Genomic DNA, 17582 nt, shown 5'->3' with positions numbered 1-17582 from the left:
GAGGGCCGACTGGTGCATGATGGGAGGGGGGACCCACAGGGCTGGGTGGGGGCAAAGGAGGCCCCTAGCAGTAATCGGCTTCCTTTCCCCGGGGGCAGCCTTGCCCGGATATTCGCAGGCAGCTGATGTTTCCATCTGATGTGCAGATCCAGGGTCGGAGCCCGGCGAGGACCAGGGTGACAGACAGGGGCCACTGCTCCATCGAGGTGCCGCCTGGTCACCCTGATGACCACGACTGTGCCGTGCTGGGACTTCCAGTTTGATACAGAGATGGGGAAGCTGAGGCTTAGAGGGCGTGAAGGCCTCCCCGAGCTAGGAGGTGGCGGGAAATCTGGGCACAGTGACCCTCGGGAGGGAGGCCGGAGGCTGGGGTGGAGGCTGCGTGGTCCTCTCTCCTGGGGGGACCAGGAGTTGGGGTGTCCAAGGCTCCCAGCTGCTCCCGGCACAACAGTGGCCCTCATGGAAGTTGGGGTACTGCCAGTGTTCCAGGCTCCTGTGCAGACACGGGGAACCGAGTTCTCCACTTGGCTGCCTGCACACAGGCACCAGTTCTGGCTCCCATGCATGCCAGGGACACTGGGCTGGGCACGTTGTGCCTGCCTCAGCGTGTTTTCCCTCCGGGCTCACAGGATTTGGCTGCAAGGTTCTCACCCAGCAGAAGCCAAAGCCACCCACAGCGAGGTCACCAGGGCGTTGGTGGCACATTTCCACTCGCTGTCCATTCTCCTGTTCCCTTCCACTTGTCTTTGCAGAGAAAGGCAAGAACCAGTTGCAGAGAGACAGAGTGCTTCCTTCCTCTGGTTCACTCCCTAAATGCCCACAACAACTGAGGCTGGGCCAGGCTCAAACTGGGACCCAGGAACTCCATCCGGGTCTCCCACATGGGTGGCAGGGACCCAAGCACTTGAGCCATCACCTGCTGCCTCCCAGGGTGGGCAAAGGCAGGAAGCTGGAGTCAGGAGCCAGACTCAAGCCCAAGCTCTCCAGTGTGGGATGTGACGCCTTCGCCAGCATCCTAAACCACTAGGTGCCCAGCCCGCCCCCAGCCTGTCTTCATGCTGTGTTTGTGGTTGGAGCCAAGGCTCCAGAACTGGGCAGGCCAGGCTCCCATAGCAGCTTTTCCACATCTTTCGCTGCAGCTTTGAACAAGGTACTGGGCATTTCTGGGCCTCAGCTTGTCACCGTGAAAACGGATGAGCAGTGCTAACCTCACCAGGCTGCTGGAATACTTAAGGGAAGTGCTGGGTGTAAAACACGCATGTTGGTGCCGGGCACATAGTAGGTGCTCAGTACACAGCTTTTATTCTTATTCAGTATTTTTGGTCTCCTGTTTTGAAATACCCTACTGCAAGATTATATAGGTTAAATCTGCATTCGTACCAGCTTAGTAAAAAGTTTGGTGAAGGGTCTGGGTAATGTGGCACAGCAGGTTAAGCTGCCATCTGCAACGCTGCCATCCCATATGGGCACCGGTTCAAGGCCCAGCCGCCCTGTTTCCACTCTGGCTCTCTGCTAACGCGCTTGAAAAAGCAGTGGAGGATGGCCCAAGTACCTGGGCCCTTGTGCCCATGTGCCCATGTGCCCATGTGGGAGACCTGGGGAAAACTCTTGGCTCCTGGCTTTGGACCAGCCCAGCTCTGGCTGTTGTGGGGATTTGGGGAGTGAACCAGTGGATGGAAGACCTCTTTCTCTCCCTCTCTTTCCCTCTCTCTGTAATAATAGCTTTCAAATAAATTGACTAATTTAAAAAAATTATTTGTTTATTTGAAAGGCAGAGTTACAGAGAGAGAGAGAGAGAGAGAGAGAGATGTCGATCTTCTATCTCCTGGTTCACTCCCCGAATGGCCACCGTGGGAATGGGGGCTGGGCCAGGCAGAAGCCAGGAGCCAGAAGCTTCATCCGGGTCTCCTACGAGGATGCAAGGACCTAGGTACTTGGGCCGTCTTCTGCTGCTTTCCCAGGCTATTAGCAGGGAGCTGGATAGGAAGAGGAGCAGCTGGGATGCGAGTCGGTGCCCATACGGGACACTTGTGTCACTGGTTGCTGCACCACAACACTGGCCCCTTCACCAACTTTTTGAAAACCCCTCGTATATAAAAGTTAAACTGGGCAGCGGCTCCCAGGGCTCCTTGGAAGGAGGCAAGAAGGTGTAGGTGAGGGGCCGACCCAACGGCGTCTCCACAGGGACAGGTGGCTGAGACAGCTCAGACTTGCTCTGCCCTGGAGCTCTGGCCAAGCCTCTGGGCTCCTGTCCTCCCTCCTTGAAGCTGCAGTGACCTCCCCTGCCTGGCAGGGTTGAGAAAGTGGAATCCAAGTGTGGCCATGCCAAGTTCACTTCCCACCCTCCACCAGCCGCCCCTGGAGAAGAGAAGGGAGAGGCTGGTGGGTGAAGCCAGGCTGTGACCCCGAGGGATGAAAGGAGGCCCCGTCCAGTGGCACAGTCCTCTGCCGTGCACCTGCCCTCGGTACCTCAACCTCAACCTCATCGTCACCTCCGCCCCACCCGCCTCCCCGTGGACCGCACATTTCATCCCGTGCTCACCTCTGCTACATCCAGTGGGGTGGCGGGTAAAATAATCTTTTGTTTATTTATTTGGCTAGTAGGTAGAGAGTGTAAGAGGCCTCTTCTCTGCTGCTTCACTCCCCAGAGGCCTGCGACGGCCAGCACTGGGTCAGGACCTAAGCCAGCTAGCCAGGAGCTCCGTCCAGGTCTCCCGCCTGCATGGCAAGCACCCAGGTACTCGAGTCACCACCTGCTGCCTCCCAGGGTCTGCATGAGCAGGCAGCTGGAATCGGGAGCCAGAGCTGGGCATTGCATCCAGGCACTGTGGCCTGGGATGTCTAACCAATGTCAACTTCTAGGCCAACGCCTGCCCCAGCTGAGTCTGTCTCGTTGAAGTCTTTATTATAAGGGAATTCCACACCACCCAGACTCTGAGTTAGAATAGCCCCCAAGTACACGGAGTGACCACGGACTGCGGACAGCACTGGAGTGCTATAAAAGAGGGAAGCTGGGGCCACGGACAGGGCGAAGACCTGCGGGAGCGGCTGGCCTTCAAAGGGTATGGAGGTGGGCGATTATTCCAGGCAGATGCACCGGCTTCGGCCAAGGCCTTGACCCAGGGCAGAGGGATGGGAATGGAGGTTCAGGCCGGGGTGAGGAAGCAGGTGATGGAGTGAGTGGGGCCAGAGCCTGGACCTCCAGGGCCTCAGATCTTGGCTGGGAGTTTGAAATTTTTTTTTTCTTCTTTTTCTAAAGGCCAGGAGAGCCACTGTTGCTTTCATGATGTGATTTGCATTTTAAAAGATCATTCTGGTCGCCTGCTGCCTGCAGGGGGATCTGGGGGAGGGGAATGACAGGACCTGGGAGCACCTGGGCCAAAGAAGGGCGGAAGTGTGTGTGTGAGTGTGTGTGTATGTGTGTGAGTGTATGTGTGTGTGAGTGTATGCGTGTGTGTGTATGTGAGTGTGTGAGTGTATGTGTGTGTATTTGTGAGTGTGTGTGTATGTGAGTGTATGTGTGTGAGTGTGTGTGTGTGAGTGTGTGAGTGTATGTGTGTTTGTGAGTGTGTGAGTGTGTAAGTGTGTGTATGTGAGTGTATGTGTGTGAGTGTATGTGTGAGTGTGAGTGTATGTGTGAGTGTGAGTGTATGCGTGTGTGTGTATGTGAGTGTGTGTATGTGTGTGAGTGTATGTGTGAGTGTGTGAGTGTATGTGTGTATGTGTGTGTGAGTGTGTGTGTGTGTTGGGGGTGGAGAGTCTGAGAGTCTTCAGGATGGAGGATCAGCTCGGGCCAGACTGGAGGAGAGCGCGTCCCTCCTCTGGGAGCGGTTTGGAGAACAGGGACTAAGTTCTCTTCCATCTGCAGAACCCGACACAGGCCTGGCTCTGAGAGCCGGAGCATCTACTGTGTGAACACACAATGCGCACTCTGTTCCGGGCCTCCTCAACCTCTCGCCAGCTGGAGGAGCATTTGGGGAGAGAAGCAGCACCCCACGCGGTTAATCCTGGGCGCCACACCTGCCGCGGGCACCTGGCTGGCTTGCCCTGCACGGTCTGAGCTGGCCCCGCATCTAAGCCGTGCTGCTCCGACAGCGGCTTTTGTGGGGGGCACCGCTCTCTGCCGGGCTGAGAGCCCCTGCAAGAGCCGGGTCCCTGGGCCGTGTGCTCCGTGGACACCGTGGCCCAGCAGCATGGCGAGACAGCCAGAGAAGCAGTTTTGTTTCTGCGAGTGCCTGGCTGGTGGCCACTGCTGAGACCCTCCTCTCATCTGTCAAATGGGTACACTCCAGCCTCAGGGCTGCTGGTGGTCTCAACTCGCCAGCCAGAGCGGTCACGTGTCTGTCCTGTGAGGCCGGGGAGTGGACCTTTGTCTGGCCTTCAGGGAAGGGTAACAATGGGGTGGACAACAGGAACAACGAGGCCCCAAGCATCCGGGCCTCCTGCCCACACCAGGCCCCGATACTCTGGCCGCAGAGATCTGTGTCTCTCCTGTCTTTAGTGACCCAGGAAGATGCCGGAGGTCCACACTGTGACCTCTCCGAGCTGGGAGGGGTGAGGGAGAGCTGGGGTGGGTTTGATCAGGCCCCCCGACTGCAAAGCTGGGCTGGAAGCCTTATGCCAGGGAACTTGGAACAGCCAGCAAGGGGGGACTTCATGCCCAAGCAGGGGCTGGGACACCAAGGCCAACCTGTAGGGAAGCTGGACCCCAAGTTCAAGTGCATGGCCATCGGGCCTCCAGGGAGTGTGCAACAGCATCAGGGCCAGGGGAAGCCAGGAATAAGCAAGCAGGGTCCCAGGCCAAGGGGTTTGCGGGGCATGGCTGTGCCAGTCCGACGGCGGGAGGCCTCGGCAGCTCAGCCTGGAGCCCCTGGGTGCTGTAGCCACAGCAGCAGCAGGCAGGGTCCTCTGGAGGTGGCCAGGAGAGGCTGCACCATGGTAGGATGGGTCTGGCGCTCGGTGCCCCAGTGCCCTGAACGTCCCACTCTCCACGTCTTTCCATTGCCTGGTGCCTACCCTTGTCTGGCTCTTGCTTCCCTAGGCTGTAGGGCCTGTGGGGGTCAGCTTCTTCAGCCCAGCACACAGCCCAGACAGCTCTCAGCACGGGCAACGTGCAGTTCACACCTGCTACACCAAGTCCAGCTCCACAAGCATTTTCTGTGCCTCGACTATGTGCTACGTCCCTGACACTGTCCCTGCCACTGGGGGCGGGGGGAGGTTCCCAGGCAGGATCTGGCTTCTGTGCCTTCAGGAACCATCCCCAGCCATTCCAGGAGGAAGCTGCCTGCTTGGACCTGGGTAAAAATGACATCTTGGGGGCTGGCGCTGTGGTGCAGCAGGTTAAGCGGCTGCTCTTGATGCCGGTATCTCATGTCAGAACAAAGGTTCAAGTCCCGGCTGCTCTGCTTCTGAGCCAGCTCCCTGCTGATGCACCTGGGAAAGCAGCAGAGGATGGGCCAAGTCCTTGGGCCCCTGCATCCAAGTGGGAGACCTGGAAGAAGCTCCTGGCTCCTGGATGAGCCTTGGCCATTGCAGCCATTGAGGGAGTTAATGAGTGAATGGAAGAGACATCTCTTTCTCCTCCTTTTACTAACTAAATAAATCCTTTTAAAAATGACATCCTGGGGCTGGTGCTGTGGCATAGCGGGTTAAGCTTCTGCCTTCATTGTCGGCATCTTATATGTGCTCTGGTTTGACACCTGACTGCTCCACTTCCGATCCAGCTACCTGCTAATGACCCGAGGGAGCAGCAGAAGACGGCCCAAGTGCTTGGGTCCCTGGGAGAAGCTCCTGGCTCCTGGCTTTGGCCTGGTCCAGCCTTGGTCATTGTGGCCATTTAGGGAGTGAACCAGTAGATGGAAGACCTCTCTCTCTCTCTCTCCTCCTCTCTCTGTAACTCTGACTTTCAAGTAAATAAAAAAAAAATCTTCACAAATAAAGACATCTCGCTAAAAGCAAGCCTTCCCCATACACTCACAAATTCCCCCAAACCGGCAGTTTCTTTGAGGCCCTCTGCCACTCACATGCCCTGTGGGCCCATACATGGTACCAGAAGGGCCTGGCTCCAGGCCGCTCATGCCAGCTCACCAAGAGACAGGGTTAGGGTCAGCCATCCATTTTGCTCCAATGCTTGGAAAAGAGTTGGGATTTTTTTTTTTCAACACACATACAGGCCAAAAGGGCAGAATCCGCTTCCCCATGAGCCACAGGTGCTCTAGAGGTAAAGGGAACGCCCACACCAGGGCAGGAGGCGATCTCCAGTCCCGGGCCGGGCTGCCCTTGGGAAGAGGCTTGAGGTCCCGGCGCTAGTGTTGCGGGGACCCAGCTCTGATCATGCGTGCGTTTTGTCCACTGGTTCTGACCCCCACCCCCACGATTCAGTTCCTGAGCTCAGACACTGGGTGAGCTCTAGTCTGCTCGTGCCGCTGCCTTGCCCTGGTGCTGGACTCCTGCCTTTCCCGCCCCGCCCCTCAGTTTCCCTCTCTGTGAAATGGGAGGAAGCCTCAACACCCAGTGACCTGAACAATCCTGCCTGGGTGAGTGTCATTTAGAAACCAACTACGATCCATCTGCACCCAACTGAAACGCACGGCAAGCATATGGTCACGTCCCCTCCTGGTCTCAAAAACCACAGCAAGGTCAGGGGCAGCAGCTCTGTGCTGACGATTTCAAAGCGGAGGCACCGAGAAGTTTGCAAGTTAACCGAGGTCACACAGCAAGCCAGAGAGCAGAGATTCTGCCCCAGGGCACTGCTAACACACCTGCCCCAGCCTCCTTCCTCCAGCCCAGAGGTGGTTCTCAGCCTCTGGGGTAGGGGCTGAAGGGTGAAGGGGCTTCTGGCTGGTCTAACGGGCTGTAGGCCACTGGTCCGGACACTTGGACTTTGGCTGGAGAGGCGCAAGTTGTCAGGGCTGAGGGCACTGTTGCCAGCCATGCCTGGGCCACAGGCTCCATGTGGGCTTCAAGGTGAGGAGCCACCTGCTCTTGGCTGCACCTGCCCCCTGGCTTGTTCTCCCCAGGGACCCACCCACCCCCAAACACTTCTGTCCACGACTTCCGGCCCCCCTGACACCACCTCCCCACGCCCGGGGGCTGAGGGCAAGGCAGGAAGAGCCTGGGCTTAGACTCCTGCCCTGGTGTCGGGTACCAGGCGCCCAGCGATGCTTTTATGTCCATCAGTTCAACCCTGCCGCTCCGCACCCGCAGCAATGGCTTTCCATGTCCCGGGCTTCCTCTCAGAACCTGGTGTGGCCCTGGGAAAGTGCCTCTCTCTCTGCTTCCCTCTCTTCCTGGGCTCCAGCGTCCCCCACTCTCGGCAGCCCCCAGCAGGCTGGGGCCCTTGGATGTCAGGTGTCTCCCTGCACTGGCATTTACTTTGCCTTCCCAGAGCAGGGGCCCGCACTGGATACTTCTGGACAGCGCCCCAGGCTTGCGGCTCTCGGTCTCGCGGTCTCGGTTCCCCCTCCGCGGCGGCGGCAGGTGCCCCTCCTCCCCCACTCCAAGGGCGCGCCCCAGCCCGGCCCCGCGCAGACCCTTTAGCCGTGTAGCTCCGGAAACGCGCGCGCAGCGCTGGAGCCGCGACTGCGGCGGCGGCGGCGCAGGGGCGGGGAAGGAGAGAGGCGCCCACCTGCCCTGCCACCTCCGCAGCGGCCCTGGCCCCAGCCCTGCGCGTCACCGCGCTCCTTGGGACCCCTCCGGGTTTGTTGCTCCGGCTCCGGGCGGGCTGGGAGCCCAGGGCCACTCGATGGCACGGCACCGACCCCTGCGGCCCCGCAAGCCCCCGACTCCGCCGAGCTAGCGCTGGCTGCTCTTTGGCTCCAGCCGCGGGCAGGCAGGGGCCGCGGCGCCAGGACGCCCCCGTCTCACCGTCCGCTTGCCCGGGCGCGGAGAACCACACCGTCCGGGTCCAGGGCAGGCGGTCGGGGGCCATCGGGACTGGAGGGGGTGAGGGTGGGGGTTGGGAGCCTCATTTTTGGCTGGACGTGGGTCCAGACTCAACGCCTCTACTGGTGCTTCGCGCCCCGTCGGCATCAGCATCTCCCGGTCTCGGCCCCTCTTGTCCCCGCCTCCCCCGGGGCTCTCGGGGACGAAGGGCAGCCGCAGCCAGCGCCTACTCCCCGCCCGCGGTCCCTGCCCCCGCTGCCCGCCGCAGGGTCACCTGCGCGGCTTGGGCCGACCCTCCCTCCCCGTCCGGGGCGCCGGAAGCGCAGGGGCGCAAAGTTCGGGTGCCATCGGGCCGACCACAGGCCCCCAGCCCCGAGACTCCGGGCGCGGGGAGGTCAGAACGCGGCGCTCGCCTCACCTGTTTCTCCAGCGGCTCCTTGGCCGACAGCGTCGGCTTGGGGGAGGGCGCGCGGTCGCAGACGCAGCCCTCCAGCAGGTAGAGCCCCGAGGGCCGCGAGCTCGAGTCGCTCTCGAAGTAGAAGAGCAGGTTCTGCAGGAGCGCGAACCACTTGGTTTGCCATTTTGTGTTGTCCGAACTCCGCTTGCTCAGGTACCCTTTGCGAGTGCCGTCCTTGCGCGCCAGCAGCCCCAGGGACGCGACGTGGCCATCGTTCAGCCGGATCCCCTTCTGCATGGTGCTCGGAGGCCAGCGAGACCCCAGCGCTTACATCTCCGCGCGGCACCCAGCAGCCCCCCGTCCGTGCGCGCCGCGCGCTGCCTCTCTCTGGCGCTCGCTCGCTCCCTCCCTCCCTCCCTCTCTCTCTCTCTCCCTTCCCCCTCCCAAATATCTACACTCCAGGGTCCAGCGCCGAACCGAGACTCCTGGAATCCAGAGCTACCCTTCCCCGCTCTACTCTGCAGAGCCTTGAGGCCGGGGAGACGCCACCCGACCCTCCCCAGGCGCGGGGCCAATTGATGGACCGGCGATCTGCGCGCTGGCGAGGGGCAGGCGGAGTCATGTGACGCCGATCCCTCGAAGAGCCCGTTCCAGCAGCGCGGACAGGGACACGCACGCAGCCCCGCCGAGGCGCAGAGCGGCGCGCAGGCTGCGCCTGGGCGCTCCCCACCCCCGCGCACACGCACACGCGCGCGCACACACACACACACACACATACACCTGCCCTCCCGCCGCGGGCCTCCCCTTCCCCCCTGCGGATGTTCAAAACCAAATCAGATCAATTTTCGCTTCACCTGGTGGAACCCTGGAGCTTCCCGGCTCCGGGAGTTTGCGTCTTTGAGCCCCACGGCCGCGCACTGAAGACCCGGGCTTAAGTGCCGGTTGCCCCTTTCTCCTCCTGCGGCTCTCCTCACCCCCACCCAGCCCCGTTACTTTTATTTTTCTCATCCGAGGCGGGTGGAGATCTGAAAGACCTCCTGTCCCAGTCTTTGCACGGGCGGCACATTCATGTCAGCGCCCAGCCCCGCGACCCGAGCGCAATACTGGGGGCAGAGTTGGGGGGGAGGGGCTGGCGAGCGTCTGCTTTATTTTATTTTGAGCGTTGCCATAATTCCCGGCGCCACCCCCTGCGCCCTGCGGTCTGGCTGGCGAGCCGCGGCTGGGTTTTCTGCAAACAGCCCCCAAAGCCTGCAGGCGGGCTTCAAACGCGGGCGCCGGGGGCCATGGGAACCTTCAAATAGCTGCGCTGGCGCAATGATACCTTAATGATAGATTTTCCGTTCTTATTTTTAGCTCCCATTCGCCTACACAGTTACACGGCATTTATCCGAGAACGTCACAGCGCCCGCATGCTGCACCGGGAGGGCGCGCAGGCTGCCCGGCGAGCCCCGCGCGGGAGCGGGGAGCGCGCACCGGCGTCTGCCGCAGAGGGCAGCGGCCTCGCTCGTCCGGGGAGCTGCGCCTGGCCCTGCCGCCTTGCCACCCACAGTAGCGCCCGCGCGGCTCGCGCAGGAGGAGGAAGGATTCGGCCTTCGCGCGCGGAACCTGCGGCGCCTCTTCCCTGGCACGCGCGCGCGCACACACACACACACACACACAGGCGCGCGCGCACACACACGCACGCACACACGCAGGCCTGGAGTGCCCGGGAAGGGGCTTGGGGGGTCAGGGACCCCGGGCCTGATACAGGAGGGATCCACCGAGAGCTGCGCTGTGGGAGACGACTGGTCCTAGGCGCAGCGGCTGAGGCCTGTGTCCTCGGGTGCGGAGCGCTCCGGGGAAGACCCGGCCCTGGTCCCCTGTGCCGGTCCGCCCAGGGGTTCAGACAGGGACTCTCTGTAAGGACTTGGTGAACAAGAAAAGAAAGAAGGCGGGGGCTAAGGCTCTTCTTGATTTTCCTACGAGGCAGCCCATGCTGTGGCTCCATTGCGCACTGGAGGAAGCGGAGGCAGGGAGAGGTCCGGGGTGACTCGTGCTGGGGTCGCCCAGCTAGGAGGTGGCAGCGTGGGATCTGGACGGGGCCGAGTGTGTGGCCTCTGGGTTGCAGGGACTGGGATGCTGTGCTAAGATGGGCCCGGATGGTGAGCTGGCGACTCAGTGCCCTGAGCTGGAGCCAAGGCTGGGCTTGTGGGGTGGGGGTGGGGGTGGGGTCTCTGGATCCGGGCTGCGGTTGGCAGCACCTGGGGACATTGTCAAAGAGCTGCCCACAAGGGGTCATGGGAGGACTGTTCTCTTCCAGGGGCAACTGATCAGGGGACGGGAGAGGTGGACTGGGTGGGATTCACTCATTCGAACTTCATTCATTCATGCACTCACATAGCTTGTTCCCCCCAGTGTTCATTTAGCCCCTAGCCTGTGCCAGGCGGTGGCGGGGCCACGGAGGACCCCCTGACGGTGCAGCTGAGGCCAGCTCCAAGGCTCAAGTCATACCTGGCCGGTAGTGTAGCAGGAGGCAAGCCACCTTCCCCCGCGTGTGGGAAGAAATTCTGATCCAAGGTGTAGCTCAGGGGTAGGACTCAGCCCAACCCGTGGCACTTGAGAACCGCATGGGGAGATTTACAAAGCACTCAGCTCAGGCTGCACTGGGGCCCGGGCAAGCCAGGTGGGGCCTCTGACCCTGCACCTTCCCAGGGCTTCCTGCTCTGAGCGCTGGGGAGGCTGAGCGGGCCCCTCTTGCTGGTCCTTGGCTCAAAGCCTCCTGGTTGGAGAGAGGAGGGGGGCGGTGCCCTGGCACACATTCTGACTACCCCCATGGGAGCCGTGTGCGTGTCACCTTCCTGCAGTCTCCATGCAGACGCTGAGCCGAGCCTGCGCCCAGCCCCACCGGGGTCATTTCTCCGGTTCCAGATGGAGTTAGGGGCTATTAAAACGCACGCAGGGGAGCTGGCTACGGGGACTGCAAAGACTGGGCTGACCCTGGCTTGGGCTGGAGTTGGGGACACCAGAGAGGGGTTCAGAAGCCAGCGGAAGTGGGCACATCGAGCTGCTGAGTGCATGGTCCTCCAGGCCCGAGGCTGAGTCTCCTCCTGGGCAGGGGTGGACAGGGTGTCCGCAGGAACATGGTACGTGCATCTGGGCTGGTCTTTGTGGTCCATCCTCTTGGGAAGGAGTCTGAATAAGACTTCTCAGCCCATTTCACAGAAGGAGAAACTGAGGTACGCAGAATGGCAACCAGGGGCCCAGAGTCTGCAGTGCAGATGGGAGCAGAGGTTCTGAGCGTTTTTGAAGAGCTCACCCCCCACTGCCCCCGGGAAACCACCTGTGTGTGTTCCCCACCCTCCAGCCCTTGGGCTCCCATCTCTGCAGATAAAGGAGCAAGAAAGCGAATGAAGAGAATTTTGGTGGCGCTGATCTCTGCTGGCTGCTGACAGGGACATGGCCCAGGGCAGAAATCTCGCCAAATCTCCAGGAGAGGTTTCTGCTGGGCTCTGGGCTGGAGATGGACGTGGGCAGCTGTTGAGATGGGTGATTGAGGATTCCGCTGGCCCGGACATGGGCCAGAATCCATTCGGGAGGTTTGTTTCTCTGGCTTGGATCTCGCCCAGTCAGCGGCGCCCAGGGACCTCAGGGTGATACACGTTTAGCCCGTGAACGTGGTCGTACGCACCCATTTGAGTATAAACGTGAAAAATTAAGACAATCTACAGAGGTGAGTCCTGTAACTTTTTGCCATAGCACCCTCTCAGCCTTTTTCTATGTAAATATATGCTGCAAAATGCGTTTCTGGCATATATACTCTTTTATAATCTCAATCTCTCTTGAACTCTTTAAAAAATTATTTACTTAAAGGGCAGTTTTAGAGAGAGATACTGATCTTCCATCCCCTGGTTCACTCGCGGAATGGCTGCAATGGCTACGGCTAGGCCAAAAGCAGGAACCTGGAGCTCCATCCGGGTCTGGCACGTGAGTGGCAGGGGCCCAAGCTCTCGGGCCATCATCTGCTGCCTTCCCAGGAGCATTGGCTGGGAGCGAGCAGCTGGGACTGGGACTGGCGCCCCCGAATGGAGTGTCGGTGTCCCAGGAGACGCTCAGCCTGCTGTGCCTCAAAGCCGGTCCCCTGCTCTCTTTTTACTTCTTGGTGTGTGTTGGGGAGGGGACTTTAATTCTTTCACACTCCTACCGATGGAATTCGCTGATTCTTTTTTTTTCTTTTTCTTTTTTTTTTTGACAGGCGGAGTGGACAGTGAGAGAGAGAGACAGAGAGAAAGGTCTTCCTTTGCCGTTGGTTCACCCTCCAATGGCCACCGCAGCCAGCGCGCTGAGGCTGGTCCACCGCGCTGATCCGAAGGCAGGAGCCAGGTGCTTCTCCTGGTCTCCCATGGGGTACAGGGCCCAAGCACTTGGGCCATCCTCCACTGCCTTCCCGGGCCACAGCAGAAAACTGGCCTGGAAGAGGGGCAACCGGGACAGAATCCGGCGCCCCGACCGGGACTAGAACCTAGTGTGCCGGCACCACAAGGTGGAGGATTAGCCTAGTGAGCCACGGCGCCGGCCCGCTGATTCTTTTTGACTGGGCCTTTTGATCACCGTCAGGCCATAGTTTTTGGAAATCACTTTGCAATTAATATTTTGTATGTTTACTTTCTCCTGTTAAGCTGAACTCCTGAAAGTGACGTTTCTTGGTTGAAGAGATGTGATTGCAAACACGGGTATGAATTGCTTTCTTTACTTGTTGCATGGCTGTTAGGGGATGAGACAGCCCATTCTCCCATCTACTAAGCAAGCCAGGATACTGATACCGACAATCTCTTAAATACTCATCCATGTTGAAAGGGCAAAAATTATATCCCTTTTTGTATTCCTGTTCATTTATTTTAGGAGTTGTGAAGTGAGATATTTTTGAATGTTTCCAGTCCTTCTTTGAATTCCTTCTTTTTGAGTTTGTGTTTGTATCTTTTTCTTTGAGCAGATGTGTTTGTGTTTGTCTTGTGGATTCTTGACAGCGTTTTATATGTCAGGGGTAGGAACCGCTGACTATCATGCGTTACAAATAATTTCCACGGTTGGTGCCTTCCTTCTCTGTATTGTGGCAAAATACAGGGAGCCGGGGCCTGTTGTTGTGGTCCAGTGGGTTAGGCCACTGCCTGTGACGCTGGCCTTGCAAGCTGGAGCGCTGGCTCGAGGCCTGCTTGTGCTGCTTCTAATCCTGCTTCCTGCTGTGGTCTGGGAAAGCAGTACAAGATCCTCCAAGTGTTGGGGCCGCTGCACCTTGTGAGAGACCAGGATGGAGCTCTTGGCTCCTGGCTTTACCCTGGTTGTTGCAGCCATTTGGAGAGTGAACCAGAGGATGGAAGATGTCTCTCTCTCTCTCTCTCTCTCTCTCGCACCCTGCCTTTCAAATAAATAAATACATATTACAAATATACACATAGCATAACATTTACATCTTAACCATTTAAAGATGTGGGGATCGGGGTTCAGGGCTATACAGGCCATTTACAGTGTTGTGTAACCCTCACCACTGTCCATGTCCAGAACTTTCCATCTTGTAAAAGTGAAACTGGGGCTGGTGCTGTGGCATAGTGAGTAAAGCCACTGCCTGCAGTGCCAGCACCCCATATGGGGACCGATTTGAGTCCTGGCTGTTCCACTTCCCATCCAGCTCTCTGCTATGGCTTGGGAAAGCAGAAGATGGTCCAAGTGCTTGAACCCCTGCACCCATGTGGGAGACCTGGAAGAAGCTCCTGGCTCCTGGCAGTTGAGGCTATATGGGGAGTGAACCAGTGGATGGAGGGCCTCTCCCTCCCCACCCCCCAACTGAGAATTTCAAATAAATAAATTCGGTTTTTAACCTGAAACTCTGCCCGTCAACACTGACCATCACCACTTCCTGTCCTAGACCCTGGAACTATATACACTGCTTCCTATGATTCTGACCCTATTAAATACATCTCATGAGGGGCTTCACAAAACTCTTGGAATTTATTTTGGTGCCAACAATTTGGAAGTCCATATCTATAAGGGGTCTTCACAAAGTTCATGGAAAATGGATACCATGAAAAAAAAAAAGCTATGCATGAGTTGCAAAATGTGTTTGAACCAAAGTAAGTTTATCGTTTAAATCCCATTTTTTTTAGATTTATTTCATTTGAAAGGCAGAGTTACAGACAGGCAGCAGAGGCAGAGAGAGAGAGATCTTCCATCCCCTGGTTCACTCCTCAAATGGCTGCAACAGCTGGATTTTTGCCCATCCGAAGCCAGGAGCTTCTTCTGGGTCTCCCACGCGGGTGCAGGAGCCCAACCACTTAGGCCATCTTCTACTGCTTTCCCAGGCCATAGCAGAGAGCTGGACTGGAAGAGGAGCAACCGGCACTAGAACCTGTGCCCATATGGGATGCCAGCACTGCAGGCAGAGGCTTCACCCACTATGCCACAGCGCCGGCCCCTTCCGTGAGCTTTTTAGAGTTCCCTCACCTCTGTGTGTCTTTGTGTCTGGCTTCTTTCCTGTGTTGTTTAACTGTGCACAGCAATGTCAACATGCTGGGCCTGTTATAAATCACTTCTAACTAATTTCAGAGTTGTTTAAAATAAGATTTATTTATCTGAATGGCAGAGGGACAGAGAGGAAGGGGAGGGAGGGAGGGAGGGAGGAGAGAGGGAGGGAAGGAGGGAAGGACAGAGACAGATGTGTCTTCTATCTGCTGGTTCACTCCCCAAGTGCCAGCAGCAGCCATGGCTGGGCCAGGCTGAAGCCAGGAGCCTGGAACTCCATCCGGGTCTCCCACGTCGGGGGCAGGGGCCCACATACTTGGGCCGTCACCTGCTGCTCCCTAGGTGCGTTAGTGGGGCACTGGATTGGCAGCAAGGCAGCCGGGACTTGAACTGGAGCCCGTACAGGATGCCAGCGTTGCCAGCAGTGGCTTTTCCTGCTGTGCCACTACGCCAGCCCCTCCCCCCATTTAGGGTCAAGGTAGACAAATCTTTTTCTTTATGATTTTGGGTTTTTGAACTCCCTACCCTTGTGCCAGCTCCTTCAAGAGTGAAACAAATTTGCTCTCTCCCCCACCCTTTTTTATGCTTTGATTTTCTTAATTTTTATTTATTTGGGATTTGTGAGATCTTGTTTGTGGAATTTGTCAAGGTAGTGTTTGCCTTTATCATTAATTTCTCTCAAGCGTCTGGCAGGTTTCCCCAACACCTCCTGTCTGCATGATCCAAACTCCATCACTGGGAGGTTATGAGTTTCTATCACAGGCCAAATTCTTCTGCATACTTGGGGTTATTTCTAGATTCTGCCTTTTGATATAAAATATTTATTTTATTTAGGAAAGGCAGAGTGACAGAGACAAAGACAGAGATCCATCTGCTGATTCACTTCCTCAAACAGCCATAATGGACTGGTGTGTGCCACGCTGAAGCCAGGATCCCGGAACTCCATCTGGGTCTCCCACACAGGTGGCAGGGACCCAAGCCATCTCCCACTGCTTTCCCAGGCGCATTAGCAGGGAGCTGGATCAGAAGCGGAGCAGTCGGGACTTGAACTGGCGCTCCAATATAGCTTGGTGGTGACGGTGCAGGCCATGGCTTACCCGGCAGCTCCATGGTACCGGTCCCCAGATTCTGTCTTCTCGTCCCATCGTTGTATCTCTGTGTTCTCACACCAGTGACACATGATTTTATTTCTTTTGCTTCATCATCCATTTTGAAATCAGCAATATCCTCATTGCTTTTCTTCCTCACAGCATCGCTGAATAGTCCTGCTCACCGACCCTTCAAGTTCAATAAGTTACTTGCTTGGTCAAGTTCCAGAAGAGTACACTGAGATTTGGGCTGGAATTACATTGAGCATATTTATGAGTTTATGAAGAATTAATACATTTGTAATGTTTTGTCTGATTCAAGAGAGACATGTACCACTCTAATTCTTTGTCTTTCAAAATCTTATGGCAAATGTTAGACTTTTCTTTATATATATGCCTTGCACATTTCTTGTCTAATTTATTTCTGGATATTTTATGTTTTGTGTTTACTATTGGAACTAAAATCTTTTTTTCTATTAAAAATCCTGGATATTGTAGGTATATCAGAAAGTTATTTCTTTTTTTTAAAGATTTATTTAATTATTTGAAAGAGTTACACAGAGGATGAGGGAGAGGGAGAGGGAGAGGGAGAGGGAGAGGGAGAGGGAGAGGGAGAGGGAGAGGGAGAGGGAGAGGGAGAGGGAGAGGGAGAGGGATCTTCCATCTGCTGGTTCACTCCCCAATTGGTTGCAATGGCTGGAGCTGCTCCGATCCGAAGCCAAGAGCCAGGAGCTTCTTCCAGGTCTCCCACGTAGGTGCAGGGGCCCAATGACTTGGGCTATCTTCCACTGCTTTCCCAGGCCATAGCAGAGAGCTGGGTCCGAAGTGGAGCAGCCGGGGCTCAAACGAACGCCCATATGGGATGCCGGCAGTGCAGCTTTCCCTGTTATGTGACAGTGCCGGCCCCCATTCCATCTTGTCTTACAAGGGTTTTAATTACATTATTGCTAGCACTTTCAGTTTATTTCAATTCTAACTCATTAATATTCACCTATATATTTTGTTAAATTGTTAAATTCCCACTTTGTTTTGCTGTATTCCCCTCCCCCGTGTCTTGAATGCATAGTGTGTTTTCACTATTTCTTGTTTTTAGCATCCATAGTGTTTAAGACAATGCCTTTTGTTATAAATGCAGATTGTTTTCCAGATCTAGTAAGATTGCAATACAAATTTCTGACATAATCTGAAGTTAGTTTTTAGGTGAATAGTTATCCACGTTTACCTAAACTCTCTCTGAATTTCCAAGTTGGCTTTTCCTTGCTTTGCTTGTTTCTGCTTCTGCTCTCCTGTGCCCCGAGAATGTGGCCCACATTCCTTCTGCATTTTGGGATGAACTGCAGCTTTCCTGTGTCTCCCATGGCCAGCTTCTGTGATTGCTCCATGGACTCCATGGAAAAAGGACGCACACGCGCTGTGTGCAGGATGCGGAGTTGGATGCGTATCTAGCAGTTTGAGCTAATAAATCTTAGGATTCAGGAGTGAATCTCCAGCCCTGTCTCTGTTCAGGGCAGCTGGCAGCTGTGCACACGAGCTCGCCTGTTCTGTGGGCCACAGACGGGCCACCCTTGGGTGTAGGCTCCCCTCTCGTCTTGAGAGACCCCCGGACACATTGGGTCTGCTCTGAAGGGCATACATTGAGCCTGTGTCCCCGGGGACGCGGTCTGGTCCCCTGCCTGGTTCCCCAAGTGGCTGCTCTCTCTCTTTTTTTTATTATTTATTTT

The 17582-nt window shown here is 56.8% G+C and overlaps 1 protein-coding gene across 1 annotated transcript in view; it reads right to left on the bottom strand.

Moving 5' to 3' along the window:
• RASGRF1 (Ras protein specific guanine nucleotide releasing factor 1) overlaps positions 1-8722 on the bottom strand; it is a 98176-nt gene extending 89454 nt beyond the window's left edge. Inside the window, exon 1 of the mRNA XM_051834573.3 lies at positions 8303-8722. Within this exon, the coding sequence (XP_051690533.1) occupies positions 8303-8578 (276 nt within the window). The 5' untranslated portion in view covers positions 8579-8722. The remainder of the gene's footprint in view (positions 1-8302) is intronic.
• Between the last annotated feature and the right edge of the window lie 8860 nt (positions 8723-17582).

The sequence above is a fragment of the Oryctolagus cuniculus genome, chromosome 12 (assembly GCF_051225735.1).
Source record: "Oryctolagus cuniculus isolate XC-2025 breed Fujian yellow rabbit chromosome 12, ASM5122573v1, whole genome shotgun sequence".
NCBI classification, from domain to species: Eukaryota; Metazoa; Chordata; class Mammalia; order Lagomorpha; family Leporidae; genus Oryctolagus; species Oryctolagus cuniculus.
The sequence above is the reverse complement of the archived record's forward strand: the minus strand, read 5'-3'. Positions and strand labels throughout refer to the sequence as shown.